This window comes from Capra hircus, chromosome 22, assembly GCF_001704415.2.
Source record: "Capra hircus breed San Clemente chromosome 22, ASM170441v1, whole genome shotgun sequence".
Lineage (NCBI taxonomy): Eukaryota > Metazoa > Chordata > Mammalia > Artiodactyla > Bovidae > Capra > Capra hircus.
This window is the reverse complement of record NC_030829.1, coordinates 5955653-5974966: the sequence shown is the minus strand read 5'-3', so window position 1 is coordinate 5974966 and position 19314 is coordinate 5955653. Positions and strand designations below refer to the sequence as shown.

The following is a 19314-nucleotide window of genomic DNA, read 5'->3' as shown; positions in this document are numbered from 1 at the left end:
CCCAACTTTGTCACCAAGACGAATGGGGTGATGGTATAAGCGAGCAGATACCTGTTTCATTATGAAAAAATATACATGCTCCCATTATAAGGTAGATACACTTGATGTTCACAATGCAGTAATTCAAACTAAAAAAAAAAGATGGAAAGATTTCAAACTTGCAAGGCTGTCAGTCCTAGCTGTAGCTCTATGAAGTTACTTAGTATCATCAGGCCTCAGATTCCTCATCTATTAAATAAAGCACCCATATCAGTCTTTCCCAAACTGCATTGTACAGAAAATTAGGGAAAAAAAAAAAAAAAAGCTACAGAGATTCTCTAATATGTAGACACCAATACTAAATAAAATCAATACTACGGTCAAAAATGTCTCAGCCTTTAACATGTTTATGTGTACTGTAATAAAGAGCACAGGGTATTCAGGTTTTTCCAAATTTAAATTATAATAGGTTATTTTTTAGTTTTGAACTATAATTCCTGTGATACGTGTTCTGCACAACATTTTGGTAAGCACTCTAACAAATAATGACCTTCCCAAGTGGCTCAGTGTTAAAGAACCCGACTGCCAATGCAGGAGACTTGGGTTCGATCCCTGGGAAGGGAAGATCCCCTGGAGGAGGAAATGGCAACCCCCGCCAGTATTCTTGCCTGGAGAATCCCACGTACAGAGGAGCCTGGTGGGCTACAGTCCACAGGGTCGCAAAGAGTCAGACACGACTAAGCATGTGTGCATGCTAACAAATAATTGCCATGTTCTCTTCCAGGTATGAAGTTCATTCTACATTCCAGGGGTGGGGGGAAAGTGATCCAGTTTACCTAGTTTTAATCACCCCATTTTCAAAGTATCAGCAAATATACTCAAAGAGTATTGAAAGAGTAAAAGGAGAGTGATTCCATTTTCTCCTCCCTTTTGACCCACATTTCAGGCTCGAGGAAAAGATGACAGGAAACAGTGATTTATAAGAAAACTTTGGTGTCCTTCACATAGCAAAGGTAATTTTGTTAATTTCTATAAACTAATAACATGTATTAAACGCGTCAGAGACTCAAGAGAATAGCATATTTTTGGTATACTCTATTTTAAAAGTGTTTATTCTAAGAATTACAAATGTTAAGTGCATTTACTGAATTTTTAAATGAACTTAATTTTTTCCTTTAAAAAAAATAGCATTGTTCTATACTCACCTGGGCTATCTAGTGTTAAGCTTTTTGCCACATGACCTGACAGCTATACTTTATCATGCAAACAGTATAGCAAATACGTTCTATCTCAGCTTACTTCCTGAGGAAGGGTAACTAATCTTCATATGCAGGACACTGGAAATGGAAGAATATGGGGCTGGGAAAAATAAAAATGAATGAGAGGCTCAGTCCTGCAATGGCTGTTATCACTGGGAAAAACATTCTTAAGTCAAAGCCCAAATTCTGAATTCCACTATTCGTCAAAAACTCCTCCAGTAAGTACAATTACTATTATCACTTTTGTTTCTGCCTTTGAATCTTGGACCCAAGAAATCCTGAAATGACATGAAAGTCAGTCATGCTGCCTGAAGCATTGCTTTTACACTGGAGAATTGTACTGAGGTGTCTGAATTTAACATATATTAATAGAATTGTAATGATCAGAAACTATACTTACACAAAGAACGATTTTCCTAAATTTGAGGGTTGGGAAATGTCCACACACTTATTTCTATATACTCTGAATTTGCTCAGGCATGAGAGAAAGCTGCTTCATTTTAAAGTCTTGCTCCGTGCCATTTTCAGTTTTAAAACAACTCAGCTGAGCTTGATGCAAGCCTACAGTGTTCTTTTTAAAGTACATACATATGGCGGATACTTGAATATCAGTTGTGAATCTCTAGGCTTACTAGAATTCTGACCACAACACTTATGCATCTTAATTTCCAATATACAGTTTGTAAGCAAGGTTAGTCAAGGAAATCTCCAATATCAGCCAATTCCTTTCCACTGTGTTCTGAGAACTTCAGCAAATCCTCAAAGTGAGAGGCTGAGAGGAGAACTAGTTCGGCTATCAAAAACACAAGTGTCTGAAATGTACTAGCAGATCCTGCGGATGATCCAACTGAAGAATTTAGAGGAAAAAAAGTGAGGATGGGGGGAAGGCAGGAAGACTATAGAGAACTTGGACCTGAAGGTACTGGTTCCAGCTGTCACTCTGGCATCACCAAGCCTCAGCTTACTAACGAAAGCCACACTTCACCCTAAACACTGAAACTGACCATAAATGAATGAAGAGAAACTTGTAAACTTTTCCAAGCTTCAGTCTTCTGGTGCGGGGTGGTGGCAGGCAGATTGATGGAAGCATGTCATTTCGTAATTGTTCATGTTTACATATGCTATTGTTTATACCAGAAATATCCCGAGGCTGGCTGACTTAAGACCTACTTTAACATACTAAGCAGCACTGATTTTACCTGTAAAATGAATGTAATAAAATATCTGTCTCACAGGACTGCTTTTAAGGATCAATATGCCAAAATATGCAGTAAAATTTGCAACAAATTTAACCTAGACTTAGTATCAGCACCACCACACCCCCTCCACACACAACAAAATACAAAACCCAGCTTAAAAAACTGACCAAAAACTTAACAGTTATTTCACAGAGGAGATAAAAGTGACACACTGTGGCAGTCAGTCTCCAAAGATGCCTAAAACAATTCTGTCCCTATCGGTATATGCATCTTCTCCCTTAACTCCAAGACTAGCCTGGCAACTTCCTCTCTCTCCGGAGGCTCTTTCTCAGAACCCAGCCACCATGCTGTGAGGCAGTCCTTGTAGCCCACATGAGTGAAAGTGAAGTGAAGTTGCTCAGTTGTGTCTGACTCTTTGCGACCCCATGGACTGTAGCCTACTAGGCTCCTCTGTCCATGGGATTTTCCAGGCAATAGTACTGGAGTGGATTGCCATTTCCTTCTCTAGGGGATCTTCCCGACCAGGGATCGAACCTGGGTCTCCCACATTATAGACAGACGCTTAACCGTCTGAGCCACCAGGGAAGTCAGCCCACGTGAAGGAGCCAAAAAAAGAAAAAAAGACCCTGGCTGAGCTCCCAAACAAGAATCCAGATGACTCTCAGCCGTCCACATTGCAGCCATTCTAGCCCCTGCAGACTGCAGCCTGTTGACTATAATCATCCCAGCACCACAGCTGATACCATGAAGCAAAAGAACCTCCCACTCAAGACACAGATTGCAAAATAATGAAACGCTGTTTTGTCACTCAGTTTATAGTAGTGGTTTGTTTTTACCAACAATCAAAACACATGACAAAATTCCCAGGTATACACTCTAGCAAACATGTACACATATGCATCAGAAATTATAGTTTTTAATGTTCATAGTAGCATTACTCATAAAAAATGAGTAAACCCAAATGTTCACCTAAAAATATATATATATATAAATCCAAGACAGAGACCCTTTATAAAGGATATATTTTTTAAAGCTCCAAACTAAGCAAAATTAGCAATATACTGTCTAGAAACATATACATGAGCTTTTTTCCCTCAGTATTTCAAAGGAAATGTTAAACTGGTTTCCTAGGGTGAAAAGGCAAACAATGAGGATAGGCTTGGGAAGGAACGCAGATAATGTGAAGCTGGTAACGTTCCAGTTCTCTAGCCGTGTAGGAGTTTCACAGGTGTTTATCATGTTCCTAACTATATATATGGGTTTATACATTCTTTTATACGCAAGTTGCATTCTCAATATAGTTTGACTTATAAAAATTTTATTTAGAACATTATAAGGCAATTCACAACCAACAATTATGACCTCCAACACTAATTACACAAACACTAATTAAAAGTCCAAAACGATCCTTATTTCAGAAAGAAAATCTTTGTTGCTTTGTTTATATCAGACACTTCATTTAAATGCAGCAAATTATTTAAACAACCAAAATAAGTATCTTAAACAGGAGAAAAGATCTCCCTTTCTAAGGAAGTGACTAACTCATTTTTAACCATCTTCAAAAAAAAAAAAACAAAAAACTCTTATATTTAATAAGATTTTAGTCACTCCTCAAGCTCATTCTTCTGTTTTGAACAAATGACCGGACTTGACAGTTTTAAGATTACAGTTCATCTGCTGCACATTGTTTCATTATCCTGTTCCTTCAAATGCCAGAAAGCTGCTTAGTATATTAAAACAAAACTCTTTTTTAGCTAACTAGAATAAAAATATTATTAGGACTAAAATTAAACTTCCATGAAGCAAATTCATTAAATTTTTTAATTTAAGAACATATTCAATGTCTTAATTGTCAATATATTCAACAAACTTTACTCACTATAATAGATTTTTTTTAAAGGCACCCTGAGGTATGAAGGTTAAAAAAAAATCAGCTTTAAGCAAAAATGTCACTACCGCACATCAGGTTTAGGACTCACAAGAATGTTGTTATTATTACATGAATAACAGTATAATTAAAGAGCAGATCAATCATTTTGTTAGAGTCCAATACACAGTAAAAGAAGATAAAGAGTTTATATCTTGGTTTACTTTACTCTTAAAATCTACAATATTCAATGATTCTCCCAGTGATTAGACATAGACAAAACTATTTCCACTGTGGACACTTTAAAGGAGACAAACAACTTATTTCATCCCTAACGAGTATTTTTATTTAGTATCCTTTAACAGTAAAGCTTAAAAATTTCGATCAAACAGATCTGGAATGCTTCCTAAAGTGTTGCTTAATTTCCATATTAATTACCTGTTACCATAAAGCTAAGTCACGAAGAGAGAAACCAAAGGGATCATTAATTAATCTAACCACATCCAAACCTATTTTTATGAATTTAGTATATTCTAACTAGTACCTGTGTATATAATGATCATTCCTATTCTTCCACATCAAGATATTATTTCTCAAGTTCAAACAAAATGCCAGCTTGTGAATTTTACTTCTATAGCTGATATCTTTCCTCATTTATCATCTCAAAAGAACAGCACTGAAACTTTATCATTCATGATTTTTAGATATTAACTTACCTGTCTTTTCTTATTCAATGTTCCTTAACTAGGAAAACGTGAGACAAAACTTTTACTTAAGAGTTGCTGGTATTTGGAAGAAATATTTACTCATGTAACTAAAATCTCCCTCCCTTAAAATTATTCCTAAGGTATCCATCCATCCAAACTAGCCATCTCTCAATCGCTGATGGCAATTCCTGATGCTCAGGTAGATTACTTCTACAAACATTATCATCTACTTTCTTCAACTCTTTCTTTCTTAACATTAAAATGACATCTTTATTGAGAGTAAGATCTTGATGTTCACTATAAGCAGTTCACCACAGCTTTCCAGTGTGTGACGGGGGCAGGGAATGGGGGCGTTTTCCCACACCACCAAGAAATTTTCCAACACCAGCTGCGTGTCCTACAACTCAACTGACATTATCTACCTGGAGACAGCATCAGATCCCACAGGTGAAGGGCTCACACCTGCAAAACTGAGCACCTCATCAACTTCAGATGCCAATCACAAGTCCCCGTTCACCTGTGCTTCTAACCAACCATGACCCCTTGAACTAGCTCACAGAACTCAAGTATCTCATTAAGTAGATCACTGGTTTAATATAAAAGGAGAGAAGTCAGGAACAGCCAGATGATGAGCTGGTGTGCCGGATGGGGCACGGAGCTTCCACGCTCTCTCCGAACCCATCGCTCCATCTCCACAAGGTTCTAGAAGTTCTCCAAACTCCCGCTACTTTGGTTTTTATGGAGACTGTTACATAGGAACGACTGATTCAATTACTGGCCACTGGTGATTCTCCAGTGATTAGATCACTCCAGCTCCTCTCCCTTCCCTGGAGGTCAGGGGGTGGAATTAAAAGACCCACTGGCAACCATCTCCCATCCTCAGGTGAGCCAGGGGCTTCCCAACTTCACTCATTAACACATAAATGACACATTCAAAGCTCTCAACATTTCAGGAAACTGCAAGGGGATTTAAGGTTTCCGAGGTGGCACAGTGAAGAATCCGGTTGCCAACGTAGGAGACACAGGAGACAAGGTTCAATCCCTGGGTCGGGAAGATCCCTTGCAGGAGGAAATGGCAACCCCCTTCAGTATTCTTGCCTGGAAAATTCCACAGGCAGAGGAGCATGGCAGGCTATAGCCCATGGGGTCACAAAGAATCAGACATGACTGAGTACACACAGAAGAGGATTTAGACCAAATATGACTTATTATCACTTTATCCCAACTACACATGATTTTCCTGACAGCACGGTCAAAGCCAAACTTTATCAAAGTATTACACAATAAGCACTTCTTGTTCCATCACTGTCATGACCAAAACATAAAATGTGGTTATCATCATTGATCATTCACTACGCTCCCAATATAATGTAGATATTCTAGGAAGATGATGTTCTTAAGGATCTTCCTTTGTCTTTGTATAGTAATAACAATAAATTATAAAAACTATAAATCTTCAAAATGGCTCTGACCTATTTGGTTAAATGAACAGTCATAAACAAAATTTAACTGAAGTCTGCTTTAAAGTGGGATTAAGAAAACTTGTACCTAAATCTCTCACATAAAACAGATAAACTATATTGGATTGTTATTTCTGAAAGAAGTATGCTGGGCATTTCCTAATAGTTAATACATTTTCTTTAGAAAAACAGCCCTACTTCCCTGAAGAATTCACACGAGAAACACTGAAGGTGTTAAAATAGCTTAAATCATTAAGTTGGACCATTATACAAATAGAGCCTAATTCAAAGTTTCTCTCTGGCATGCATTACATGGGATTTGGAGAAAAAAGGATAATAAATACATCTTCCTTATGAATACTGGTTAGCTCAATTTGAAGTCTGAAGAAAGAACGTCCAAGATTAATAATCTTCAACTGTTAATAACTATATATTCTTTTTTGTTTACAAAAGGAACCAACTGTTATCCATTCAAGTAGCATGGGTTCCATACTGCTGCTGCTGCTAAGTCGCTTCAGTCGTGTCTGACTCTGTGTGACCCCATAGATGGCAGCCCACCAGGCTCCCCCGTCCCTGGGATTCTCCAGGCAAGAACACTGGAGTGGGTTGCCATTTCCTTCTCCAATGCATGAAAGTGAAAAGTGAAAGTGAAGTCGCTCAGTCGTGCCGACTCTTAGCAACCCCGTGGACTGCAGCCTACCAGGCTCCTCCATCCATGGGATCTTCCAGGAAAGAGTACTGGAGTGGGGTGCCATTGCCTTCTCCGGGGTTCCATACTAATGCACAGCAGAAAAATACCACTAAATTTGATCAAAATCATTCTGACCAATAAACAGAAATGCATTAGAAGCATTCATATGTGTGTTTCACTTAAGAACTGCTAATTAGCAGCTCATAATCTGGAATAACGTCTCCAATAGTATCTTTAAATCACTTCCTAATACATGACAAATTCTCACACCCCAATAAATACTAAGTTCCTACATAAAAATCAATGACCTCTTCTTTACCTTTCTCTGAAAAAAATTTTTTATCCCCTCAAGAAGCTTTTGAAAGGATTCTACCATCACCCCTCTCACATTTTTCTTGAAGACCAAGATAACTACTAAATCAATAAAGAAAAAAAGATACTGAAACTGGCTGGGACCTGGGACCATTTCCTACTGCACTTGTACATGGACAAACATCTCCCTGAGCAACAGAATACAAAGAAACTATAAGGGACTAAAAATAACTCTGTGCATGTGCAGGTTGGGGCAAATTATGCAAAAAGGCCAAAAAACTGCTACTTCTGAGGTGCCAGGACCAAAAGCAAGTTGCACATTATCCCTGCACACAGCATCAACGGGGTAGAAAGACTACCTGACCCGACCCTCCAATCCTACCATCATCCCTAAGGGACCAGCTCACCTCTCTGCAAGGTGCAAGCAAGGGACCCCGTTACTTATTTCTGTTCCCTCCTGCTGCAGGAGTCCTTTTATCAATATATATTGATTAAAGAGGCCTCTTATCAATTTCTATTGACTGAAGAACCCAGAGTGAAAGTCGATCAGTTGTGTCCGACTCTTTGTGGCCTCATGGACTATACAGTCCATGGAATTCTCCAGGCCAGAATACTGGAGTGGGTAGCCTTTCCCTTCTCCAGGCGATCTTCCCAACCCAGGGACTGAACGTGGGTCTCCCTCGTTGCAGATTCTTTACGAGCTGAGCCACAAGGGAAGCCCGAAGAACCCAGGTGGGTAACAATATGGGAAAAGAATAAAAGTGGTGCCCATGGAAGGCTGGAAGAAAGCAACAAGAGAGCAACACTCAGAGAAAAGAAAGCTATTCAAGAGCCAGAATATCTCCACAAAATCACAACCAACCTGGAGTCAACAATCCTCTACAAAAATATTAATGCATTAAACAGTTCAGTCTTAGGGTTTTCCTAAATTCCTATAGTTCAGATTCCCTTTCAACATTCTCTTTCAAGAACTACAGCAACTTTTTATGTAAATTTTAGTGTATATACTTTAAAAAGAACAACACTTGGCAAAAGCTACAGTTTAAAAAGCCAATAATTTTGCATTTATCTGATTATCATTTGTCTCCTGAAAGTGATGTCTCCTCCCCAACCTCTCGTAGTCTTACTGTCTGAAAAGATTAAATCTCTCCATACCTTTAAAAAAACTTGTCTTACAGATACTTCTGATGCAAAAGAGCAGGCAACCTCCTCAGGTGGTTGAAAAGTATGGTGAATCAAATTATTGTCAAACCTTATTTCTGACATACTCTCAACACTCTTCAAGCACTGAAGATTAATCTTACAGTGATGAACAACAACAAAAAAGCAAGACACAAAAGCCACAAGTTCATTTTTCTAAAGTTCTAAGATAAGCAAAACTGTATTATTTAGGAATGCACTCAGAATTATACCACCTAGGAGAAAAAGCAGAATGTAATTACTACCACGTGTGTCGTGGGGAGGGGGACGGACTGAGAAAGCACACAACAAGAATTCTGCTACTGCCAAGTCATGTCAGTCGTGTCCGACTCTGTGCGACCCCACAGAAGGCAGCCCACCAGGCTCCTGTCCCTGGGATTCTCCAGGCAAGAATAGTGGAGTGGGTTGCCATTTTCTTCTCCAGTGCATGAAAATGAAAAGTGAAAGTGAAGTCGCTCAGTCGTGTGTCCAACTCTTCACGACCCCATGGACTGTAGCCCACCAGGCTCCTCCGTCCATGGGATTTCCCCAGCAAGAGTACTGGAGTGGGTTCCCATTGCCTTCTCCACAAGAATTCTGAGGTGGCAGCAATTTTTTTTTCCTAAAAAAATACTTATTTATTTGACTGCACTGGGCCTTAGTTGTAGCACATGGGATCTAGTTTCCTGAGCAGGGATCAAACCCGTGCCCCTTGCATTACAAGCTCTGTCTGAGGAGTGGACCACCCAGGGGACATCCGCTGGTGGCAATTCTTTTGATGATGGAGGTGATGGTCACATTGGTGTTTATTTTATAATCAGTCATTACACTGCACATTAGGTTTATATACTTTTCAGAATGTGTTTCACTGTAAGGGAAAAATTTTTAACAGACTGAAGCTGAATATCTTCTCACTGACAGAATATGATTCTTTTATGTAAATATTTAAGACATTTTCAGAATATCTCAAAAACTAAAAGAATGCCACCTTCCAGTAATTCTGTACTCCATTATTTTTTCTATGAATTGCACAGGTAAGACGGTCCGAAAACTAGTTTAATAATAAAAACTACTTAAACAGGTTGCATTCTACTTAACAGGAGTTACTGGTGTTTTAAGAATAAGCATGGGGAGGTGGGAGGGGGGTTCATGTTTGGGAACGCATGTAAGAATTAAAGATTTTAATAAAGAAATAAAAAAAATAAAAATAAAATTTAAAAAAAAAGAAAAAAAGAATAAGCATGAATTGCTAAGAGAGTAGATCTATAAAGTTCTCATCACAGTAAAAAAGTGGGGAGGGTAACTATATAAGGTGATTGATAGATGTTAGGTAGAGTTCCCCTGGTGATTATTTCAAAATGTATACAAATATTAAATCATATGTTGTAGATCTGAAACTAATGTTATAAGTCCATTTTACTTCAATTAAAAGAATTAAAAAGGCATGATAGTCACAAGTAAGTTTCCAGGTTTTGGCCAGCAGCACATTTAAGGTATGCATATACTGGCATTTTAGAAATTAATTATGAATTACTAATTTTAATTTTTAAAATAGTATGAAAAAGTATATGCTGTAATATTATCTATCCATCTATCTAAAAAAACAGAATCCAATAATTTAAATTTAAAAACCCAATTCAGTCCAAGTCATCTGTAGGTTGCAGAGACTGCAAGATATCACTAAAGAAAAGAAAATCCATAGTATGAAGAAAAATCTTTAACTACTTGAGAATAGCTAATAAACCTGCAAGGCATGAAAAAGAAATTAAAAGGAAATTCCAAAAGAAACCTTACCAACTTGGTTATCAGCAAATCGCTAGTACTTTACTAACAGAAACATAGAATTTCTTTATGTTTTTCTGTGGTAATATTTCCCTTGAGATAAGAATAAAGAAAAAAAATCAAAAATAGAAGCTTGATAAGTTGAACTATGGAAACTAGTAACTTATAGAAATTACAGATAACTGATGGAGTTTTGAAAATCACTAGTTCTAAAGAGTCAAACTTCACCTAAAAGCCATTTCCATAGCTAAACTTGAACTGCGAACATCTCCCAGACAGATTTAAGTCAAGGTAGACACTTTCATGCATTGGAGAAGGAAATGGCAACCCACTCCAGTGTTCTGGCCTGGAGAATCCCAGGGACGGGGCAGCCTGGTGGGCTGCTATCTACGGGGTCGCACAGAGTCGGACATGACTGAAGCGACTTAGCAGCAGCAGCAGCAGCAGACACTAACTTCCCCTCATCTTTTGAAGTAATAATCTCCAAACAACTTCTCAAAAAACTTCTAATGCAAACACAGATGCAAAGAAAATACAAAAGAATTTGGCCAACCCACAACTATACTACCTTAGAAAGAGTACTCCAGTCCTCTGGCAGTCAGGAAACAAGCTGATTCTTTGTCCTGAAAACAAGACAAGCTGACCAACATTAACTCTCTAACAAGTCCTGTAGACCATAGAATTCCAAGAGCAAAGAGTCAGACACTACTTAGCCACTGAACAGTAACAACCATAATTTCCTTAACTGGAATGGCTTAATACTTCCAACTTCATTTCTCTCAACTTTTTATAGACAAATCTAAATGAAAACATTGAGTTGGATTCAATCATTTTCCCCTCTCATTCAGCTATTCCCTTAAAAGCCCCTCTCTGAAAATTGCCTAGTCATTCGGGTATAACAACTTTAAGCCACCATCGACTCTTCTCTCTTCCCTACATCAAAACAAAGAAGTAATTAGCCATCATCCAACTAGTGAGTGTGTAGTTAGTCAGAACAGGAACTGTGTGTGCCCAGGCATTTTGATAGGCCAGCGTGTTAAGACTTAAATCAGGGCGGCTGATTAAAAAACATAAATTAAATGGAGGACGCTGTCATTTAATCCTGCCTTGGAGGCAAAAGATATAATAAAAAGGACAGATTTTGGAGAACAGGCAGACCTGTATTATTCAGTTTTTGAGAGTAATATTGCATTGAAATATTTTTTATCTACTGAAATAAAAGATGTTACCTTATCTCTTCAATTCTAAGATCTAAAATCAAGTTATAAGACCATGTAAAAACTAAGCATTTACCACTTTTTAGAACATACATTCAAGTTACCCTGCAGTATTAAGTTCCAAAGAAAGAAAAGTCACAGATGACATGTATACCAGTCACAATTTCCTAGAAATTTGCTTTTCTAAAAATAGTACAAACTTGAACAACATAAAGATATTTACCAACTTAAATACAGGTTATATTCCAAAATATTTGTTTAAATGTCTTTCATTTAAAACTATGAAAGTCCTTTTCCAAAAAAATAAGGCTCCAAACAGTAGTTCAGTTTCCTGGCAAGTCTACAAATGCCAATTAACCATTTACCTAAGATATGAGAGCCTTGAGTAGTTGCTGTTTCTTCCAGCCCTGCTGCTGCTGCCACTGCTAAGTTACATCAGTTGTGTCCGACTCTGTGTGACCCCACAGATAAGCCCACCAGGCTCCTCTGTCCCTGGGATTCTCCAGGCAAGAATACTGGAGTGGGTTGCCATTTCCTTCTCCACTTCCAGCCTGACTCTCCCCTAACAGATTTTTCTTTTAATCTTATAGTATTGCCTGGTAGCTCAGCTGATGAAAAACCCACCCTCTATACAGGAGACCCTGGTTCAATCGCTGGGTCTCCCTGGGTCAGGAAGATCCCCTGGAGAAGGGATAGGCTACCTACTCCAGTATCCTTGGGCTTCCCTGGTGGCTCAGACTGTAAAGAATCCACCTGCAATGCTGGAGGACCTGGGTTTGATCCCTAGGTCGCGAAGATTCCCTGGAGGAAGGCATGGCAGTCCACGCCAGTATCCCTGACTGAAGAATCCCCATAGACAGAGGAGCCTGGTAGGGTCCATGGGGTCGCAAAGAGTTGGACACAACTGAGCGACTAAGCACACACTTTCTATCAATTTCTAAATTCCTGGAAATTATCTTTTTATGTAAGAAAATAAAGTAAGGTCATAGAAACCCTCTCAGAAAAAGAGCAAAAGGTTTAAAAACAAAAAAAGCCACCAGAATCAAGATTAAGCAAATAAAGGAGTAAAAATGGAATAGCAGGTTAACTATTTATATATTTTTCCCTTTCAGAATTATTAATTTTGCCCATGTGTTACAACTGTGGGTCCTACATTGTTTGAAAATGTTTTCCTTTCTTCCCATTTATTGCAGGGACTGAGAGAAGCCACTTTTGGAATCATACATAATACTCAATTACACATTCCATGTGGATAAAACATGGCAAAAAAAGCACGAATAAGACTCATCAGAAGACTCCTTAGTGGTCCAGTGGTTAAGAAGCCACCAGTCAATGCAGGGGACAGGGGTTCAATCTCTGGTTCAGGAAGATTCCATGGGCCAAGGAGCAACTAAGCCCATGTACAACTACAGAGCCCTTGCGCCCTAGAGGCTGTGGTCTGCAAGTCACCACAATGAGAAGCCCAACTAGACAAAGTCTGTGCACAGCAATGGAGCACAGCCAAAACGCTAAAAAAGAAAGAAAGAAAGAAACTCATAACAAGCACAGGCTCACCAATAAAAGGCTTCTAATAATTCAAACGAGTTTAGCGGTTCCACAAAAACTAAATCTAATAAAACCTTCAGAATTTCTCCTGAGACACAGGATTCAACTTTGGAGAAGGGAATGGCAACCCGCTCCAGTACTCTCGCCTGGAAAATGGACGGAGAAGCCTGGTAGGCTACAGTCCATGGGGTCACAAAGAGTCGGACACAACTGAGTGACTTCACTTTCTTTTCACTTTTAAGTCGTTTAACAGACTTGGGCTAAAAGCACTGACTTAAAATGTACTCAGGTGAGTTACTAACCAAAACCCAGAATGACAATCTGATTCTAACCTGCAGTTCAATTTGAAGATGATATATAAACTGTATTTATGCTCATTATATTCAAGTATTATAGAAAATAAATGCTACCTAGAGATAAGAGCTCCTCTTTATCACAGAGTTGAGGAACAAAGATAACATTCTTCACATTACAGTGTACTATTAGTATCCTACAAGCAGGATTTAAAAGCAGTAATGGACAGATAGAAAGACATGATAAAGCAAATTAAGTAAATACTAACTGGTGAAGGAAATGGCAACCCACTCCAGTATTCTTGCCTGGAAAATCCCACAGAGAGGAGCCTGGCGGGCTACAGTCCATGGGGTCACAAGAGAGTCGGACACGACTTAGCAACTAAACAACAAAGTGCAGTATGAGTGCTCACTGTAAAAATCTTTCAACTTTTCTGTATGCTTGAAAATTTTCATAATATGACAATCAAGCAATATACCGAGCTGCTGAACTGTACAGTGCTTTATAATACAGGTTAACTGCAGTATTGTCTTTCCCTAACAGCATTAAGTTTTCAAAGTAAACAAAATGATGGGAAGAAATATTTCAGTCACTTGAGAATATCCATCATTCCATTATTTCTGAGAGCATGTATGCACTGATTCATAATAAGATACTACGATAAAGACAACTTTTAACACTTTCTCATACCACACAAAGCACCCAAAACTTACTGAAAGCATAAAAATCAGAGAAGACAAAGCATGGACAGGCTAGTAAGTCTGCCCACATTCATAATAACTGGGTCAGAACCTAGATGCAATTCCTTAATCAAAGTTCCTCAGACCAACATTGTGCAAACTGCTTATGGTAGTAAGGGGTGTGCAGTCTTATTCAAGTTGGCCCTCAATACACGAATAAAGACAGAAAAAAAGTTCCAGAGTGGTTGTTGACAGAGCCTAACTTCCCCAGCACCTATGAGACGCCTCAGGAAACCTGTGATTATGACCTACAGGAGCCACCACACTCAGCCAGTGGGAGCAGGTCCAATCCCCTCATTCAACCCAGGAGCTCCACACACTTCCTGCGCCTCCTCCTTAAGTGTTCTTAGAAGTGGAAAGATCTCCAGGGCTCAAGGCTTGAGAAGTTTTAAATTACAATGAAATCAGTGACAGTATACCTGTTCTGAAGGGCCTCTGGATTGCTGTTGCTAATGATTCTGTAAAGAGACTTAAGATTTTGTGACACTCTGGCTCTAAAATTGGTTTTGTTACCCATTTTGTCATGTTCAGAACTGAGGTCAACAGCCTCTTTTGTCATTTGTCAAGTGAAGAAAAACATGGAGACTTCAAAGTACAGGAAGCAGTCCCCAACTTACAAACAGCTTACGCTACGTTCCAAAGGTTTATCACTCCTCTGAAAACATGTTTGTACTAATTAACCTATTTATACCAAAGTTTCTATGAAAAATTGCCTCCCAAGTTTCAACTCCATAAACTGCAGCTTTCTGCCCTGCTACCCTTTTATAGTTAACTGCAGTTAACTCAAGGCTGAGAGAATTCTCCTTCCAGGGCTCCAGGGAGAACCCTTCTCCAACCTTGCAGGCAGGGGAGAAGAGCAACTCCTCTTTTATAGGGAGCTTTTCCACTGCATTTGTGGGAAAAGCTACCACAATTTAACAAGATAATAGTTATGGGAAAAGCACTTGGTTAATATAAAAGTATTAACAGCTACAACAAAAATAAGTAGAAACTACATTCTGCGCCAGATAAAAAGATAAAATTAGGTGCTGTTAAACAAGTTGGTCAACCAAATGTTTGCCAAGTACAAACAACAAATTCTCAAACTGTGTCCTCATGTATGATCAACTCAACTGATAAGGGGGAAAATTACTAAAGTGAAGTGGGGAACAGATCATTACCCAAAATGCAGTGAAGTTCTAAAAAAGTGCAGTGTACTTTAAAATTCAATAAATATTAATGAACATCACATACCACACCTTCTAACAACTGGTAAGCTTTATAAAATAACTTAAATGACAAAGTTTTTAAAAAACAAGTATAACTTTGTGACAATGAGTCACCTTTGGCAGCTAACTAGAGTCTTACACAATATAAGTACTACTATTAAAATTTATAGAAATAACTTACAATCAAACAGAGGAAGTAAACTTTCACTAAAAAGACCTCAGAAGTGAAGCCAGTGTACAGAAACATGAAAAAAAAGAAAAAAAAAAAAGGATCAGGGAAGGTCAGAGAAAAACTGGTTTGTGGGTTCAGAACCTGAGAGGAACATTCAAATATTATTAAAGGTTCATGTCATTACTACATGTTAAAACAGTAATCTGAGAGACTCCAGAGACAGTATAATATTTGAGTGTTTGTAGAATCAAAGTGCTGGTAATATTAGTAGCTTTAAAGAAAAACTACTTTTAAAATTTAAATTTCTCAGTAAGAATGGGTTTTAAAAATAAGATACCCAAATTCTTTGAAAGACATGACAGGAAAAACATAAAAGAGCAAAAAAGGAAATTTTTTTTTTTTTGACTGAAAATTCTAAGTCATCTGAATTCTATTTAAGATTTATACTGGCAAATCTCCATTCACAATAAAAGATAGGGAAAATTCCTTTATTATAGAAAGCTATTTACTACTAGTCAGAATTATCTAACATTATGAACATAAATGTTTAACCTAGAATATAACAAAACATAAATATTAAAACTATCAGTAAGCTTAACAGCTACATCAAATAGATCTTTAAGATTTCTGAGGTTTATATACCTTTAGAGTATATGAATCAAAGTCAAACGTTATATATTCCACTCAAGGATGCTTCTAAAATGTGTCTTATACATAGAAAAAGGGGCACAAAACACATTTTCGTGTGAGCAAAAAAGGATTTTGTTCTCCAAAAACCCTTGGAGTATATTTTCAAAACTAGAGAAGAAATCAACTTTTAATTTTTTGCCATACTAAAAAAAAACTTATCTGTGAAGCAATCCAGTAAGACTTTTCATGACTATAATATTCAATTTTAGTAGAAACTCTTTGGCTGGCTTGATGCACAGGTCTAACCTTCCTTCAAAATAAGGAAAAATACCAATGCAGCTGTTAATTTCTCTGCAATCTTTAATTTAAGCCTCAATGTTACTATTAAAAATTGTGCTTTTAAAACTTATACTCTCCAGAAACAGAATTCACAAATTTTGTCACCCGAAACGTTTGGTCAACCATGCACTTCTGCTCTTGTAATCTGAAAAAACAGAACTTTCTCTTTTCACATTGTTCAGCAACATATTAGCAGTTTTCATTTTCTGGTTCCAATTTCATTTTTATCTCTCTTGCTTATGTGTTTAAAAGCTAGGACTAAGAATACTCTGGTTCATAAGGCTTCACAGGAATTTATTTTCTTCTGATTCCAAGTAACACAAAAGTTATTTTTAAAAAGAAAAAAAACCACACCTCTAAAATGCTTTTGAAAACGTTTCATGGAAGCATGTCACAGCTGTTAATTGTCTATGTAAATTGAATTCTCCAGGAGTGGACCCCTCTGGTGTTCAACAGACGATGCACTACCGATTTTTCTATCTGTGACAGAACTTCAATTGGTGTTTTAACATCACTCCCCCAAATATTTATTAGTCATATATTTAGTAACTCTCAAGAAGATTTTCTCTCTCTTTAATCCCAGCGATAAATACCAGTTTAGTCGGGTCTGATTATAAGGAAGTAAGATTAACTCAACGGTGATGGGTCAAGATGAATTAAGTTAGTTAAAAGGCATAGATTCAGACTAAAATAAAACCCACAAGAAACTTAACCTAGGCTGGGCAAGTTGCAAAAAATATTCAAGCACTCTTCCTATCACAGACCAATGAATTAAATTAGATAAATTAGCCAGTGCTCTTAATGGGGTAATTTCCTAAAACCTGAAGTCAGTCCCTGATGCCATGTGCAAATTCAGTATTAAAATCCAAGGCTCCCCTCCACTATGCTACTGTTTGTTCTCTAATCCACAAACCTTCCTACAGAGAGCAATAAAGGAACTAATGTAACGCTTTTGGATATTGTGCATAACATAGAGGGTGACAGTTTGGCTAAGTCATGAGCCAAGGTAATTGTGGACCGGTGAGGTGCGGAATGCACTTAAGGGCCGTGAAAAAAAAGCCACTCTTGACAACATCTCACGTTAAATAAATTAGCGTCCCTAGCTTTCAGATCACTTTCAGGGATATTATTTCCTTTGCTCCAACACCTCGCTCGCTCGCTTTTTCCCTTCCCATCTGAGAGCCCAGAGAGAACGTAAAAGCGTGCAACTGCGAGTCTGAGCAGATGAGGCTCCGGCACATTGGGACTCACCTCCAACTGCAACGGGGCACCCCCCCTGGGCGATCCCACCCCAGCCAGCCGGAAAGGCGCCCGAGAAGCCGAGAGCCCCGGGCAGTGGGGAGGCGGGGAGTCCGCCGTCCGGCAGCCCGCGAGGCGGGTAGGGCTCCGGGGGCCGAGCCGGCCGCGAAGAGCCACGTTCGCCCTCCCGGGAGTCGGCAGGCTCGCCCGGCCCGGGGTCAAGGTCCCGGTCGGGCCCCGACGCCCCGCCTCGAGCCGCGCGGAGAAACTTCGCCGCGGACGGGGGCGCGCCCGAGCTCCCCGGACCCACGGCCGGTCCGGGCAGAGCGGGCGGTGGGGGTGGGGGTGGGGGGGGTAACGGCGGCGGGGGAGGGGCGGCGGGCACTCACCACGGGTCGAACTCGTGGATGATGCTTTCGAAGCGGATGACCGCGAAGAGGCGCGAGCTGAAGCCGGCGAGCCAGGCCAGGAAGAGGATGGTGAAGGAAAGCAGAGACTGCCAGCCGGCCGGCTGCGACAGCCCCCCGGACAGCCCCGCGGGGGCCGGCTTAGGCGCCGCGCCGCCCGCCGCCTTGTGCGCACACTGGGATCCGGGCCCGTGCCGGCTGTTCCCCAGGGCCATGAGGCCGCTCCACGGGGACGAGTTGAGGGACGACTTGTGCTTGCTCTCCGGGGCCGAGGGCTCCGCCATGTTGTGCCCCGGCGGCGGGTCTCGCTCCGCGCCGCCGCCGCCGCCTGGTGCGAGGGGTGCTGGGCGGGGACCCAGAGGAGGAGGAGGAGGAGGAGGAAGAATGAGGAGAGGGAGGAGGGAAGAGCGCGGCGCGCGCCCGCCCTCAGCGCCGCGAGGCCAGAAAACTGGGGGTGGAGGCGGCGGCGGGGAGTCTCCGCCTCAGCAGTGGTCGCGACCGCCGCTCTCTCAACTCGGATGGCCCTTGCGCCCCTCTAGCCATCCGTCTCCTCAGTGCAGCTGCGGCAACGGCGAAAGCTGACGGGACGAGGGCGCCAGAGAAAGAGCAGGAGCAGTCGGAGGCGGCACCACCTCTCGGAGCGGCAGTGACATTCCCCTCACAACCGCCGCCCGCCGCGCCGTGAGGAACAGGAGGAGGAGCCCCCAGGCGTCCGGGCGGAGCTCAGGCTACCCCTGACTCCGCCCCCGACCCAACAGGAACTGGCCCCTCCGCCTGTCACAATGCGACAGGTCCGTAAGGGGGCGGGCCCAGAGCCCTAGTGCCGGCCAATAGGAGTGCGAGCTGGGGCGGGGCTTGGCCCAACCGTTCTCCTCTCCCCTCCCCCTCCCCCTCCCGGCCTCGCGCCCGTTGGCCCGCAGCGGCCGTGCTGCGCGGCTACGGCTTCATTGTCAGTTGAAAGAGGCGGTTTCACGCGCCTGTGTAAGCGGAGAGGAAGTGTGCTAGGCGTTGCGTGGAGCTGAGCCGGGCCGAGAGGGCGGGAAGTGATAGAGGAGAGCCGGACGGCCTCCCTTAGAACCGGCTTAGGG

The 19314-nt window shown here is 40.7% G+C and overlaps 1 protein-coding gene across 1 annotated transcript in view; it reads right to left on the bottom strand.

Moving 5' to 3' along the window:
• The window catches only part of STT3B (STT3B, catalytic subunit of the oligosaccharyltransferase complex), a 100694-nt gene extending 81690 nt beyond the window's left edge, over positions 1–19004 (bottom strand). Inside the window, exon 1 of the mRNA XM_018038213.1 lies at positions 18209–19004. Coding sequence (XP_017893702.1) covers positions 18209–18510 — 302 coding nt within the window. The 5' untranslated portion in view covers positions 18511–19004. The remainder of the gene's footprint in view (positions 1–18208) is intronic.